The sequence below is a fragment of the Lepus europaeus genome, chromosome 16 (genome assembly GCF_033115175.1).
Source record: "Lepus europaeus isolate LE1 chromosome 16, mLepTim1.pri, whole genome shotgun sequence".
Taxonomy (NCBI): Eukaryota; Metazoa; Chordata; class Mammalia; order Lagomorpha; family Leporidae; genus Lepus; species Lepus europaeus.
In genome coordinates, this window is record NC_084842.1 from 71,352,358 (window position 1) to 71,367,278 (window position 14,921).

At 39.8% G+C, this 14,921-nt stretch overlaps 1 protein-coding gene across 1 annotated transcript in view; it reads right to left on the minus strand.

Moving 5' to 3' along the window:
• The window catches only part of PI4K2B (phosphatidylinositol 4-kinase type 2 beta), a 42,340-nt gene that overhangs the window by 16,601 nt on the left and 10,818 nt on the right, over positions 1-14,921 (minus strand). The window contains exons 3-9 of the mRNA XM_062213114.1: positions 12,681-12,881; positions 11,533-11,664; positions 9,812-9,965; positions 8,226-8,293; positions 4,345-4,444; positions 627-760; positions 26-85 (exon numbers count right to left, since the gene is read on the minus strand). Of these exons, the coding sequence (XP_062069098.1) occupies positions 26-85; positions 627-760; positions 4,345-4,444; positions 8,226-8,293; positions 9,812-9,965; positions 11,533-11,664; positions 12,681-12,881 (849 nt within the window). The remainder of the gene's footprint in view (positions 1-25; positions 86-626; positions 761-4,344; positions 4,445-8,225; positions 8,294-9,811; positions 9,966-11,532; positions 11,665-12,680; positions 12,882-14,921) is intronic.

Here is a 14,921-nt window from a genome sequence, read left to right on the forward strand (position 1 = left end):
TGAACAAGATCAACAGGTAACTTACCTGACCCCTCATCACAGACATCTGACTTTCAAAAGTGGCTTTGTCAAATCCTTTGTCAGTCTATTACAGAACAGATAAAAAATTATTATAATTCCAAAAATCAAGATATTTGAAACAAATATTTGAAAACAACGGAATTTCTTCAATTCAGCAAATATAGCCATTAGAAAGTGTTCCTAATGGGTAGTACAATATGAAGAGGGTGTTTCTACCTGATGCATTTTGTGTACCCCGAGAACGGTAAGAATGCTTTTATTTATTTATACGTCAACTTGTTCAGAACGGATAAGGCGACTTTCTAGCCAATGGGTTTAAGAGAATTAAATCACAGCAGGTAATCAAACATGTCATTTCATTTATAGAGTTTGTAAAAATTCAGACAATTTATGAAATTTTAATGTAAGCTCCCTTCAAAGAATACTCATAGGAAGCGTAGCTTTAAAATTTATGCTCCTGTAAAGTAAAACTGCTAATTCCTTGGTGATGCCAGGTTCTACAGCAAGCAGCAATATAAGAAGTAGTGAATTACACCTTAGCTCTATTAAGAAAAATCTCTGCTAAGACTTCATTTTCTGCAATAATCAAAGTGTTAAATATTTACCTTAAAAAGCTCATAAAGATCTTCACACAAATCTTGCACAAAGTTCATGTCAGAAATATACGGGAGAATCAAGTTTCTTATTTCTTCAGAAAAAGGAACTTTTGCTTGAGGAAGCCACGCCCAGTGAAATGGATCTAACAGAAAAAAGTATTCTAATCAGGGACAGGAAATGGTTCAGTGAGACACACACTTATCCTACTTCCTTCTCAGAACTCCTAGGTGATCTCAAGAAAAACGACAGGAAAGAAATTATCAGTACACAATTCCCTTTGCTGGCTGTATTATTCAGATTCCAGGTTTTGATCGCCAACTCACATGGTAAAGCACAGTATGGTCTTAGTGGAACTAGCTATATTTCAGAGTTTTAGTCAAGAATCAAACTTGGATAAATCTATCTCAAACTGCCCTATCTCAAAATAAATAATTTCAGAGTTTATTTTGTTCCTGAGTTTAGAAATACCTACATTTTGCTCACAGTCCCAGACTGAACAGCATGGCTGAGGGCTTCCCGCCCTCCCCAGCTGTTAATCAGGAGGTGAGCCACTTTATATATAGATGCTCTAAAAAATTAAACTAGGAGGTAAATAGGTAAGTGGGTTTAAAGGACAAAAGATCCATGCCTGGGTTAACTCTAGGTCTCACCATAAGAACATCATCAGTGCCAGGACTAGAAAAACCTGTATGACAGTGGAATCTTCTAAATAGGGTACATATTCAGATACCTGCAAGAAAGTTTAAGGTGGGGCCGGCACTATGGCACAGTAGGTGCTAAGCTTCTGCCTGCAGTGCCAGCATCCCACAGGGACGCCAGTTTGAGTCCTGGCTGCTCCACTTCCCATCCAGCTCTCTGCTATGGCTTGGGAAAGCAGTAGAAGATGGCACAAGTGCTTGGGCCCCTGCCCTTGCGTGGGAGACCAGGAAGAAGGGGCTGGCTCCTGGCTTTGGATTGGCCCAGTTACTGCTGTTGCGGCCATCTGGGGAGTAAATCAGTGGATGGAAGACCTCTCTTTCTCTCTCTCTACCTCTGCCTCTCTGTAACTCTGCCTTTCAAGTAAATAAATCTTAAAAAAAAAAAAAAAAAAAAAACACCTGACCTTTATGCTATAAGATACAAAGCAAATAATGCATAGGACAAGAAGAAATTGACAAAATCACAATCACAGTGATCTTTAATTACCTCTTAAAGTCACCATCTGAAGGTCAGATCAAATGGTCAGAAATCAGTCGACAATATAATACGACCAACAGCTATGAAGCATGCAAGCTTTCATTGATAATTCTGTGTCCAAACACATTGTTTTCAAATATGACCCTTGAACAATGAGGCCTTAGAGGTACCAATCCCTTGTGCAGCCAAAAATCCATGTATGACATTCAATAGGAGGTGGCTATGAAATTGTTATAGTAACAGTACTGTTATGTACCTAGAGTTCACTTTATGCAGTTATGATTTAACACGGCATCTCAATTGTGAATGGTACAACGTCTATGTGCTTGTGTGCCTAAGCTTTCACAACTTTTAACTTGTTTAAGATACATTTATTTATTTGAAAGGCGGAGCAATAGAGACAGAGGAGAGATGTCTTCTATCCACTGGTTTACTCCCCAAATGGCTGCAATGATTAGGTCTGGGCCAGGCTGAAGTGAGGAACAGGAACTCCATCCTGGTCTCCCACGTGGGTGGCAGGGCTCAAGTATTATCCACTGCCTTCCCAGGTGCATTAGCAGGGAGCTGGATCAGAAGCCAGCACTCCAATATGGAACGATGATGTCCTGAGCGGCAGCTTAACCCACTGCACCACAATGCCCGTCCCAAATTTAACTTTTTTATAATGGATTTCTGAACGCTTTATGGTAGTGACAGACTACTACCTACATATATTTTATGCATTTATGACACACCTTTTTCTTAAATTCTATAATATTTCTAGGGTTAGTCTATGACTTTTTTCTAATTATTACAACTCTCAAAAAAAGAAATCCCCATATAAAGGGACCTGCAGTTCAAACCTGTGTTACTCAAAGGCCAACTGCACAACTCTCCACATTGGCTGTATATAATATCATACAGAAATGTCTAACAAATTGCAAAAACACCAACATCCACACAAGCCATATTCACAAATCACAATGCAATACAGGAAAATGTCAATGGATAGTTAGGAAAAAATAGCAAGAATGGACACTAAAAAAAAAAAAAAAAAAAAACTAGAAATTTTACAAACAAAATACTTCTAAATTATTTCTGTCAAAAAGAAAATTATGGCTGGCGCCGTGGATCACTAGGCTAATCCTCCACCTGTGGCGCCGGTACTCCGGGTTTTAGTCCCAGTTGGGGCGCCAGTTCTGTCTCGGTTGCTCCTCTTCCAGTCCAGCTCTCTGCTGTGGCCCGGGAAGGCAGTGGAGGATGGCCCAAGTCCTTGGGCCCTGCACCCACATGGGAGACCAGGAGAAGCACCTGGCTCCTGGCTTAGGATCGGCGCAGCGCACTGGCCGTAGCGGCCATTTGGGGAGTGAACCAACAGAAGGAAGACCTTTCTTTCTGTCTCTCTCTCTCACTGTCTAACTCTGCCTGTCAAAAAAAAAAAAAAAAAAAAAAAAAGAAAGAAAGAAAGAAAGAAAAAGAAAAAATAAAGAAAATTATAAAAAAAGATCAGAAGGTATAAATAAGTAAAGCAGCACCTATCCAATCTGTGGATTGGCCAAAATGATACCCAGAGGAAAATACTGGCCTAATATGCATTTACAGAAAGCAATTCAAGATGAACACAGTAGAAAAATAACAAAAAAAAATCAATGCAAAAGAAAAAGTAAGCTGAAAGTCTAATAAAATAAAAGCCAATCTGAAAAAAGCAAAATAAGTAAGGTTAATATATACTGACAGACAAAACTTTGGCAATACTAACAATGAAAATATTCCATTAACAGAATAGGAATTTTAAAAAGGATTTAAAAACCTTTTTAAAGATACACATTATTTTTTGCATTTATTATATTTTTAAACATGCATAAAAATTTAAAAAATGAGCTCCCATATTCCCAATAACGAAATTTAATTGTTATCAAATTTTCACAAAATTTGCTTCATCTATACCCCTCTGTCCCACTTCCACAAGTATTTTAACGTGAATTTCAGATATCATTCCATCATATCCCCTGGATTCTTAACATGCAAAGAGAGGATATTTCTGTTTTAACTGTAAGAAATTTCTATATGCCACAAATCTAAAACTCAAGATTTCATGGACAATTTTAAGGGAAAAAAATGTCTAACAGTGGCTCAAGAAGATATGGAAAACCCAACCTCTAATCATAGCAGAGACTGGGAAGGCAATTATAGCATTACTCACTGTAAGGGGTGAGCTGGAGGGTGGAAGACATGTTGAATTTGTTTTATAAGTGAATACAATACTGTTCCACCAAAATATTGAAATTACTTCCATGCTATAAATATTTTTTAAATTGCAAAGCTACCATTTTCCAAGGCTAACATATATTTATAAATCTAAACATCAAAACCAAACAAGCATCCAGAAATATGGACACACATAGCATGACCCATGTTGTGTGCATCTTTGCATCCCCAGTGCCTAACCTGAGCCCTAATGATTATATCTCATTGAGTTTTTCCTGTTATTTTGATATCCACAATTTTGTTTGCTTCTCACTCTAGAAAAGCGTGGTATTATAGAATCTATAGAAGGTTCTAAATACTCACATGCTCTCCATTCATCAGGATGTTTAAAAGGAAATGCTAGACCATTATCAATTGCAGCTATTTTAATAAGTGATTCTTTATCATTTATCCAGTTTGATTCCTAAGAGGAAAAAAATGATAAAACAATTTATATAAATATTTCCAAAGGATAAATTATTTAAAATAATTATTGAGGCTTTAGGACATATTCTTTTTGAAGAGCACATAAAAATTAAAAAATAAGTAGTCAGGCAGAATATAAATGCATCCAGGAAGGGAAGATTGTTTAAAAGCCAGTGGAGGCAGGCAGGGTGTGGTGTCGTGGCAGCGCACGTTAAGCAGCTTCTTGGGATGCCCACATCCCACACTGGGGTGCCAGCTCCTCTACTGCAGATCGAGTTTCCTATTAGTACAATTGAGAGGCAGCACTGGGAGATGTGTATGAGGTTCCAGGCTCCTGGCTTTGACCTGGTACATTCCCTGGCTGCTGTGGGCATTTGGGGAGTGAGTCAGTAGATGGATGGAAGACTCTCTCTCTTGCTCTCTGTTGTGCTGCCTTTCAAGAGGATAAAAATAAATAAATGTTGTTATCTTTAAAAAGGGGAATTTTATAACCGTGATTTGGTATTATATGTTTACTCAGTAATGGTTTCCACCTTTGGAGGAGAGAACCTGAAAACATTACAATTTTAAAAACTGATGCCCTAATAGTTAACTGCTAGATGTACTGCTTTAGTGTTTGACATCTGCAAAATACAACTATTATTTTAAAGATAACAATAGAAAATTACCTCGTTGGGAGTTAATCTTGCTTAAGGTCCAGTAGAAATAATTAGGTCAAATATAAAATGTTTCTAAATCAAATTCCCCCAAAGACCATAACTAAATATAACAAAGTCCAGGGGAGGGAAGCTTAAGGTTTTCTGGATCACAGAATGTAGGTCATTACTAACGTCTAGATTCTTCTGCAGCAGAGATGAAGAGCTCTGGAGCAAATATTCCCTGGTATTTAAAGACAGATGGTTGCTATTACTAAGATAAAATAAGAGAAAGTGCAAAAGGCAAATTTTTTGAAGATTTGTTTATTTATTTGAAGGCAGAGTGACAGAGAGAGGGGGAGGGAGAGGGAGATCTTCTATCTGATGGTTCACTTCCCATACACCCAGAACTGTTGGGGTTAGGTCAGGCTGAATCCAGGAGCCAAGGTACCTGAGCCATTCTCTGTTGCCTCCCAGGCACACTAGTAGGAAGCTGGATTGGAAGTGGAGTAGCAGAGACTCAAATCAGGTGCTTGGATATGAATTGCAGGCATCCCAAGTAGTAGCTTAATCTGCTGTGTCATAACACCTGCTCTGCCAAGGGTAGTTTTTTAAATTTAAAGGTACTATAGTGAAAACTCACGTGATTGATATATGTCAGGTTTCTCTAAGCTTACATCAAATGTGTTCACTTCATTGAAAATGTACTAAGTGCAAAAGAATAAAGTTTTTGGCAAAACTTAATTGCTTATGATATATCAATGAAATAAATTCAGGAGCTATGATAAATATTTATGTTTGCATGTGCATTTTATACCCACTTCTGCTATAACTGCCAATTATTTTTATGTCTATCATTCTTTTCTATTTATAACTTAATTTGGATATAATATATACATACTAAAACTCATATATTAAAGTGTAGAACTGGGTAAGCCTTCATCCAGTGGTTTCCCTGGATCCCTTGCCCATCTACCCCTCCTTCCCCAAACCCTATCCCTTCACTTATCTGCTTTTATCACTAGGGACTAGTTAGCATTTTGCTTTTTACATAAATGGAATCATGAAGTATGTTTCCTCTATGTTTAGCTTATTTCTGACTTTAAGATTCACTCATGTTATTCTGTGTATCCAATTTGTTCTTTTTTCTTTTTTGACAGACACAGTGGACAGTGAGAGAGAGAGAGAGAAAGGTCCTCCTTTGCCGTTGGTTCACCCTCCAATGGCCGCCGTGACCAGCGCGCTGTGGCCGGCGCACCACACTGATCCGAAGGCAGGAGCCAGGTGCTTCTCCTGGTCTCCCATGGTGTGCAGGGCCCAAGCACTTGGGGCATCCTCCACTGCACTCCTGGGCCACAGCAGAAAGCTGGCCTGGAAGAGGGGCAACCGGGACAGGATCGGTGCCCCGACCGGGACTAGAACCCGGTGTGCTGGCGCTGCAGTGGAGGATTAGCCTAGTAAGCCACGGCGCCGGCCCAGTTTGTTCTTTATTATTGTGAAGCACTATTAATATGTATCTTTAATCTCCTTGATAAACAAAAGTACAAATTTTTTAAAGTGATGCAATTGCCTTAAGTAATAACTTTGGAACACAGAGAAAAATACTACAGAAATTTTTTAATCAATTAAAATTTTTCTCAAATGTACAGATTATATTTGAAACTTTAAAAATTCATTCTAAAAACAGCAATCTAAAATTTAAACTTAAGTACTCAAAGTTAATAGCAATCAATCTAAAATTCTAACAGTGTTAAGAGTTTATGCAACCTATTATGTAACTTAAAACCAGCTTTTTAAAAGCAGCAGAAGTGCTTTTTGCAAGTTCAGGGGACATGATTCACAGGTCAAGCACACATATTCCATTTGATTAAGTAATACTATATTACCTAATACTGAGTCAAGACTCAGGAAGTAATTAGTAAAATATAAACATGTTGACCAAAAATACCAGAAGTCTTTATTATATCAAAGCAAAAATAAATCTGGTACTTCAACAAATTCCCTAAGCTCTAAAAAAGTACGGAGCTGGGGCCGATGGCACGGCATAGCCCACTGGCATCCCATACCAGAGCCAGTTCAAGTTCCGGCTGCTCCACTTTTGATCCAGTTCTCTGCTAATGTGCCTGGGAAAGGAGTAGATGGGTCCCCCCAGTCACGTGGGACACCCAAATGAAGCTCCTGATTTTGGCCTGGCCCATCTCTGGCCATTGCAGACATCTGGGGAATGAATCGGCAGGTGGAACTTGCTCACACATATGCTCTCTCTCTGTAATTCTTTTAAAAAAAGCAGCTCAGAAGTAATACAAAACAGAATCAAGGGATGCAACACAAACAAGTATTGGAAAGAAAAAGGATGAGACAAACAAAGAAAGGAGACTAAAAAAAAGTATTAATAAACAAATGAGGGGCCAGCGCTGTGGTGTAGCAGGTAAAGCTGCCGTTTGCAGTGCCACATCCCATATGGGCGCCGGTTTGAGTCTCGGCTGCTCCACTTCAGATCCAGCTCTCTGGTATGGCCTGGGAAAGCAGCAGAAGATGGCCCAAGTCCTTGGGCCCCTGCACCCACGTGGGAGAGCCGGAAGAAGCTCCTAGCTACTGGCTTCAGATTGGCACAGCTCTGGCCGTGCGGCCATCTGGGGAGTGAACCAGTGGATGGAAGACCCCTTTCATTGCCTCAGCCTCTCTGTAACTCTGCCTTTCAAATAAAATAACTCGATCTTTTTTTTTTTTTTTTTTTTGACAGGCAGAGTGGACAGTGAGAGAGAGAGAGAGACAGAGAGAAAGGTCTTCCTTTGCCGTTGGTTCACTCTCCAATGGCCGCTGCGGCCAGCACATCTCGCTGATCCGAAGCCAGGAGTCAGGTGCTTCTCCTGGTCTCCCATGCGGGTGCAGGGCCCAAGGACTTGGGCCATCCTCCACTGTACTCCCAGGCCATAGCAGAGAGCTGGCCTGGAAGAGGGGCCACCAGGACTGAATCTGGTATGCCGTCGCCATAGGCGGAGGATTAGCCTATTGAGCCACGGCACCGGCCAATAACTCGATTTTAAAAAAAAAGTAAAGGAGAGAATGGTAAAGAAAATTTCAAAGATGCTTTTACTGAAATGGAATATATACATTTTTTTTGTTTGTTTTAAGTTTCCTTACCTCAAGGTCAGTTTTCTTGTCACATTTCTCCTTTTCATATCTGATTAACCAATTGTCATTTCCCCTGTCTTCCAAAATAAACAAAAAATCTGTTACTTCATTTTTACAGACATTATAGCTTAGCATCAAAAGGGAAAAATCTACAGTCACCTCTCAATTTCTGAAACTCTGATTGGTTTTCTACAGCATATATTTTCCCACATTAAAAGTTCCAGTTAAAAGTTCCAAAAGTAAACTAAATAAAACCATGTTAGCTAACATTTAATTAATGTTTTCTCTTTGCCATACATTGTTGAAAGTGTTTAACATATATCAATTCATTTAATCCTAGCAATCAACCTGTGAGGTAGGTACAATTTTTAAATCCAGGTTATTAAAATCAAAGTTAACTCTTCTACCCCTTGGGAAAAACAGCATCTACCCTTATTGCTAAGCAAATTTCCAAGTAGGCTTCCCTAATGTCAATATAGGAGTATTCTAGATTGTACAGCAGCTTTAATATTAATCTAAAACCATATTCATTAGGAAGGTAACGCTAGAAAGTTACATGATGCTTTTAAAAAGCTAATATAAATAAGAAAACATGATTTATGTATTCATTTATTAGAGGGGGAGAGAGAGAGAGAAAACACGTCCACTCCCGTTCACCAGTCCACTCCAAATGTCTGCAATGGCTAGGACAGGTCGGCTCAAAGCCAGGAGCTGGGAACTCAATCCAGGTCTCTCATGCGAGGGACAGGAACCAAATTACCCAGGCCATCTCCACTGCCTCCCAGGGTCTGCACCGGCAGGAAGCTGGAATCAGGAGCTGGAGGTTGGCATCAAAACCAGGAACTCCGACACAGAATCTAAGCATCTGAACCAGTGTCTTAACAGCTAGGCTAAAATGCCCACCGCGAAAACATTTTTTTTTTTTTTCAAATAAAAATTTTTCAAACTTTGGAGCATATCAGAATTATCCCCAGGGCTCAGGAAAACAGCTTGCTGCCCCCAGCTGCAGAGTTTCTGCTTCAGTGGGTCTGGGGTGGTGTGGGAAAGATGGAGGTTTAGGAAGTTCTCACCCAGTGCTGACCCTGAGTCAGGGAATCCTTCTGTGGATTAAGTACATCACGGCTCTTTACAACACAGAAAAACATTCAGAGTTTAATGTACTCATAGACTACACTAACCGTTACTTAACGTCAAAATACGCTTCTGAAATAAGTTACACCATCAAGTTCTCATTACTCAAGGAAGGGTCTTCAAATCATCTGTGGAAAACGTGCTCATGAAAACACGACACGCGGATCCTGAGACACGTTTGCCGCAAGGTAACTTTCTGAAGTCCCCGAATGCTCCTGTTATACAGACGGCATTTCGAATGCCTTGCTTGCTCCTGACCTTAGGGAACTCCTGCCCCAGGAGAAGGAACAGGTCTCTGTGCACTGGGCAGGGGTCTGCACAGGACCGATCCCGCTCAGCTCCACAGCTCTGTTTTCCAAGGCACAGAGAAGAAGTGGCCTCAAGACGTCGACTTTAATTCGGATTCAAAAATAAAGTTCAAGAGCTAACGAGATGTGAGTGAACAAATGAGAGAACTTTAATACCTGTGTTTCTGATGATGTAATCCAAAACCACCAGCCTTTCAAACTGTGACTGAAATTGTTTTCTAATATTCTCAGGCAAAGGATCCGCTTCAAATTTCCTAAGCCAATATTCAGCCTCCTTGTAACCTTCAACAAATAACTGAAAGGAACCAATCTATAATTTTAAGAACTACAGTTAGAAAAGAAAAGTATGAAAACAAAAGGATTAATTTTTAATTTCTCAGCAGTACTATCACAAAATATGTTATACAAACACAATAAGAAAAACAAGAGTTAATGCTGATTTAGATAAGCCACATTTATCAAGCAACTATTTTTATACACTGATTTTAAATAATCACGTGAAGAATATATCAAATAAAAAATGCTCAACTTCGGACTTTCAAGGAGCATGCCAGCTATTTTAGGACAATTTTAAAAAAGAAAGTAAGTATACACTTCAAGGTAACAATCTTAACAAGAAGGCATTTTCCAAAAATATGCATCAAAATGAATTTAATTATGGAGGCCAAATTCTATCCTTATCTTGGATATTTAATAATACTGCAATTTTAGCTTACTGCAGGAACATTTCAGAATTAATTTTAGTCAACAAACAGAACGAATTCTTTTACCAAGCAGATTAAAGAACCTGTTATAAATTTTAAAGAACTGATCAATTAATCATAACCTGTGCAGTGATTTTTAAAAACGTGTCCTTTCCTTGCATGTATGTCTATTTTAAAAGTATTTTTATTACTAAAATTACTAGTTAGCATTCAACAGTTTGCTAGAGAAAGAAAACACATTTAAACAGTGGATGGCACTGTTAGCCTAGGGTCAGGTAACCCAATCTGCCTCACAAACACAAACAAGCAGATCACCACAACCACAAAGAAAAATCTGTTTTTGACCCTGACAGTTTATGTTTCTGCTGTTCACATGAAATTTTAATGATTTGCTAAAACTTTTTAAATTAAGTACCTGTAGTTCTAAAATACAGAAATAACACCTCCTCTAGTCACACTTATTTCAGGACAAGGTCTTGAAAACACTTTCACACATCCTGCCTGCCTTCTTGCAGTACAACTAAATAAAAAAGCTAAATTAACCACGCAGCTGTACTCAAATTCATTGATCTAAATAAATGTACAGCATCAACAAAAAAACAAAATCACAAGACAAATACATTTTAAAAATAATAAATCCGAGAGCTTTCTCTAGAATGCCTTTCCCTATCCCTTAGATAAGCTGCTAATCATTTATATTTAAAGAGGGAAGAAAAAACAAAATCTACTGACTATGTAGTTAGCAAACAGTGACTTCATTGCCGGAGCCTTTACGACATGCCAAGTACTTGACATGAACTTGTTAATTTTATCCTCACAACGACCTCCCTCTAACCTGGGCTGCCCCAGGTCTCCGAGCTAACTAGCAGAGAGGCTGCGGCTGCAACCCAGGACTCCACTCTAGACCTGCGCCAGCAGTCATTACTTCATAAAACCTTTGATGCTACCTCTCTGGAAACAGTCTCACCCCTTCAAACTCAGTCAGGCATTCCTTTCCCATCCTGTCGGAGATTCCTGAATTTACCATCACATGGACAGTGTGAAATCGCTTGTTTACTATAAGCTCCTTAAAGGCCGAAGTGCTTTCTTTACAGTTAAATCCACAGCCTGGAGCACAATGCCTGGCACACTGGCACCCACCTGCCCCAAGCAAAGCTTCTCAGAGTGACTTACCTTAGGAGGGAGCCCTATCCGATGAAACTTTCTGCCTACTTTAGGCACTTTTTCTAAAGCGTACTTTTTGCCTCTTGATTTTGCACGGTCAATTGCACTGTAGTTAAATGTCTCACTGACAAGCCAAACCACCTGGAAACATACAGTTTAGTAACATGGTTAGGATTTTCTTCTTGGATTAATGTATTTATTTGAAAGGCAGAACATAGAGGGAGGAGAGAGCAAGAGGGCAGCAGGAGAGGATGTAAGGGGAAGGGGGGAGGGGGAGGGGTGAAAGGGAGCGAGGGAGAGATCTTCCATTTGCTGATTCACTCCCCAAATGCCTGCAACGGCCAGAAAAGCCAGGGCTGGGCCAGGCTGAAAGCCAGGAGCAAGAAACTCTATCCTGATCTCCCACATTGGTGGCAGGGACCTGAGCACTGGGCCATCCTCTACTGCCTTCCCTGGTGCATCAGCAGGAAGGTGGGTGGGTAGCAGAGTAGACAAGCACTCCAATATACGATGCTGGCATTAACCCACTGTGCCACAATGCTGGCCTCAAATGGCTAGGATTTGCATTATAGTATTTTTATTCATATATACCATGAAACTCACTCTAATGCTGTAAATGCTCAAGTTTATCCCTGTAATAATTGCCCATGTTTATGCCCTAGAGAACCTATAATAGAAAGGAATTTGCAAAGCCTGTTAATGGGGGCACATATTTCTTTCTGAGAGTATAAAAGGAGCCTAAAATTTTCCAGTGCAAGGAATAATACGAGTCTTGGAATGCAGAGTTAGGAATGAGTATTTTGAGGAAGGCTTCAAGTAAAAACTTCTAAAGCTCCTGGCCAAACAAGGGCTGTCTTGAGCATTTTCGTTACCTCTACCTTCCACAGGCTCTCTGGATTCTGTTCCTTTTCTGCTTTCTCAACGCCAGTTTTTCCTCCTCTTTTTGTTAGCACTGTCTGACCGCACAGGAACAGGAGACACTCCTTTGGAAACTTTGTGGATTTACATGGGAGGCAATGTAGACGTTGCTCATGACTCTTGGCTTAGCAAAACTGGGCTCAACGTCAGGCCTTATCATTAGGAGTTACTGCCAATAGAGTCACAGACAACCAGGTTGTAAATCAGAAGCACAGGATTCAAAACAAATCCTCCTTTACCTTTGTTTTGGGGACAATGCCCAAGTGAAGCTTTTCATCCACAAGGTAGGCGCCAGCTTCGGAGAGATAGCCCTGGTTGGGAAGCAGGCAGCCTCTGCCGAAGCAGCAGGGGCAGCAGACCTTATGAACATATTTGGTCCATTTTGGATTCAGTTGACCATAAGGCTCTTCTGATTTGGGTTTGAACACACCAATAGTTTTCTATATGGAAAAAAAATCTTATTATACTTTTACTGTAGATAGATAAATCCATAAAATGCATTCTGAGAACTCATTTACCACCAAAGATTTAAGCACAACCCTCAGGCATGAAGCGGTTTAGTTCCAATCACATTTTGACACGCATTCACATTCAACAATCGAAAAGTCAATAATCTTTGGACTGGTTTTCACAGTCTTCGGACAAACCCTGGGTAAGTGACCCTGTGCCACTGGACCAGATTAGCTCTGATTTCACCCATTTTACAATACTCCACATCCAAGGTGAGATCAGGCTCCACTGATCTTTAATTGTTCAATAACCACAATTCTAGGTCGGTGTTATTATTCAAAATCTATTGAATATCCAAATTATGTGACTTTTTGGTCTACTTTCTATTGTCTATTTTCCCCCAACATATTGTATATTTTAACAAGGCAGGGATTTTTTTTTTTTTAAGATTTATTCATTTCAAAATCAGAGTTACAGAGAGAGAGAGGAGAGGCAGAGAGAGAGAGAGAGATCTTCCACCTGCTGGTTCACTCCCCAAATGGCTACAACGGCTGGGGCTGGACCAGGCTGAAGCCAGGAGTTTCTTTCAGGTCTCCCATGTGAGTGCAGGGGCCCAAGCACTTCAGCTATCCTCTGCTGCTTTCCCAAGTGCATTAGCAGGAAGCTGGATCAGAAGTACAGCAGCCAGGACTTGAACCTGCACCCATATGGAATGCTAGCACTACAGAAAGCAGCTTAACCCACAGTGCCACAGCACTGGCCCCAAGGCAGGTACTTTGTTAGGGCTGCTTCTCTATTCAGAACAGTATCTGACACCCAGCATACATTCAAGTAACTGTTAAATGAATTAAAATATAATGACAACTATCAGTTCTTGAAAATATGAAGATCTGGAATGGTGTTTGGCATAGTAGTTAAGTTGTGCTTGGGATGCCTGCAACCCATATCTGGGTGCCTGGTTCAGGTCCCAGCTCCTGTGCTTTTTGGATCCAGCTTCCTGCTAATGTGCATCTTGGGAGGCAACAAATGATGCAAAAGTACTGGATCCTTGCCACCCATGTGGGAGACCCAGACCGAATTCCAGCTCCTGGTGTCAGCCTGGCCTAACCCTAGCTGTGTCAGGCAGTGAACCAGCAGATGGGAGATCTCTCTCCATTGGGCTCTCTTTCTCTCTCTCTCTCTCTCTCTCTCTCTGCCTTTCAAATAAAAATGAAAATAAAAAGTTAAAATACAAGGGTCATAATAAGACACAGTGAACATCTATGTTGTCAGATTCTCCCATCCTAATCCTTTTCTCATTATATTTTTCATTATCCAATTTTAAATAAACTTTTATATAAAAAAATTGCTCATTAATGTTTAAGTCTCTAACTCTTTAGTACCAGTCTGTTCATATTAAATTTAGAGAATGAATTATTCTTAGACTAGAAATAAAAAAATCTTTTAAGTATTTAATTGTTTTATATTGCAATAAAATCTGAGGCACTAGTAAAAAAAAATGTCAACAAGAATAAATTAAGCTTGTGGGGAGGATATTATAACATAGCAGATAAAGCTGCCACTTGGGACACCCCCATCAAAACACAGCGCCAGTCTGAGTTCCAGCTACTCTGCATTCGATCCAGCTTCTTATTTTAATGTGCTTGGGAAAACAGCAGATGATGGCTCAAATACTTGGGTTCTTGCTACCCACACTGGAGACCCAGATGGAGTTCCTGGCTCTTGGCTTCAGCCTGGCCAGCTCTGGCTGTTGCAGACTGGGAAATAAACCAGCAGATGGAAGATCTCCCTCTGTTTGCTTTCCCTGCCTGTCACTCTGCCTTTCAAGTAGATGAAAATCAACAAACATTAAAATATTTTTAAAAATTCAAGTTTGGAATAAAGATTGAGAGAGTGACATTACCTAGGACTGACTATATTTAAACTTCAAAAAAATAATATGTTTCAAAATAAATTTTAACCTTTGTCCCTGCCATGCCCCAAATTATAAACTTTCTTCCCTCTAAAAAAAAAAGAACTGCTGGTTATAT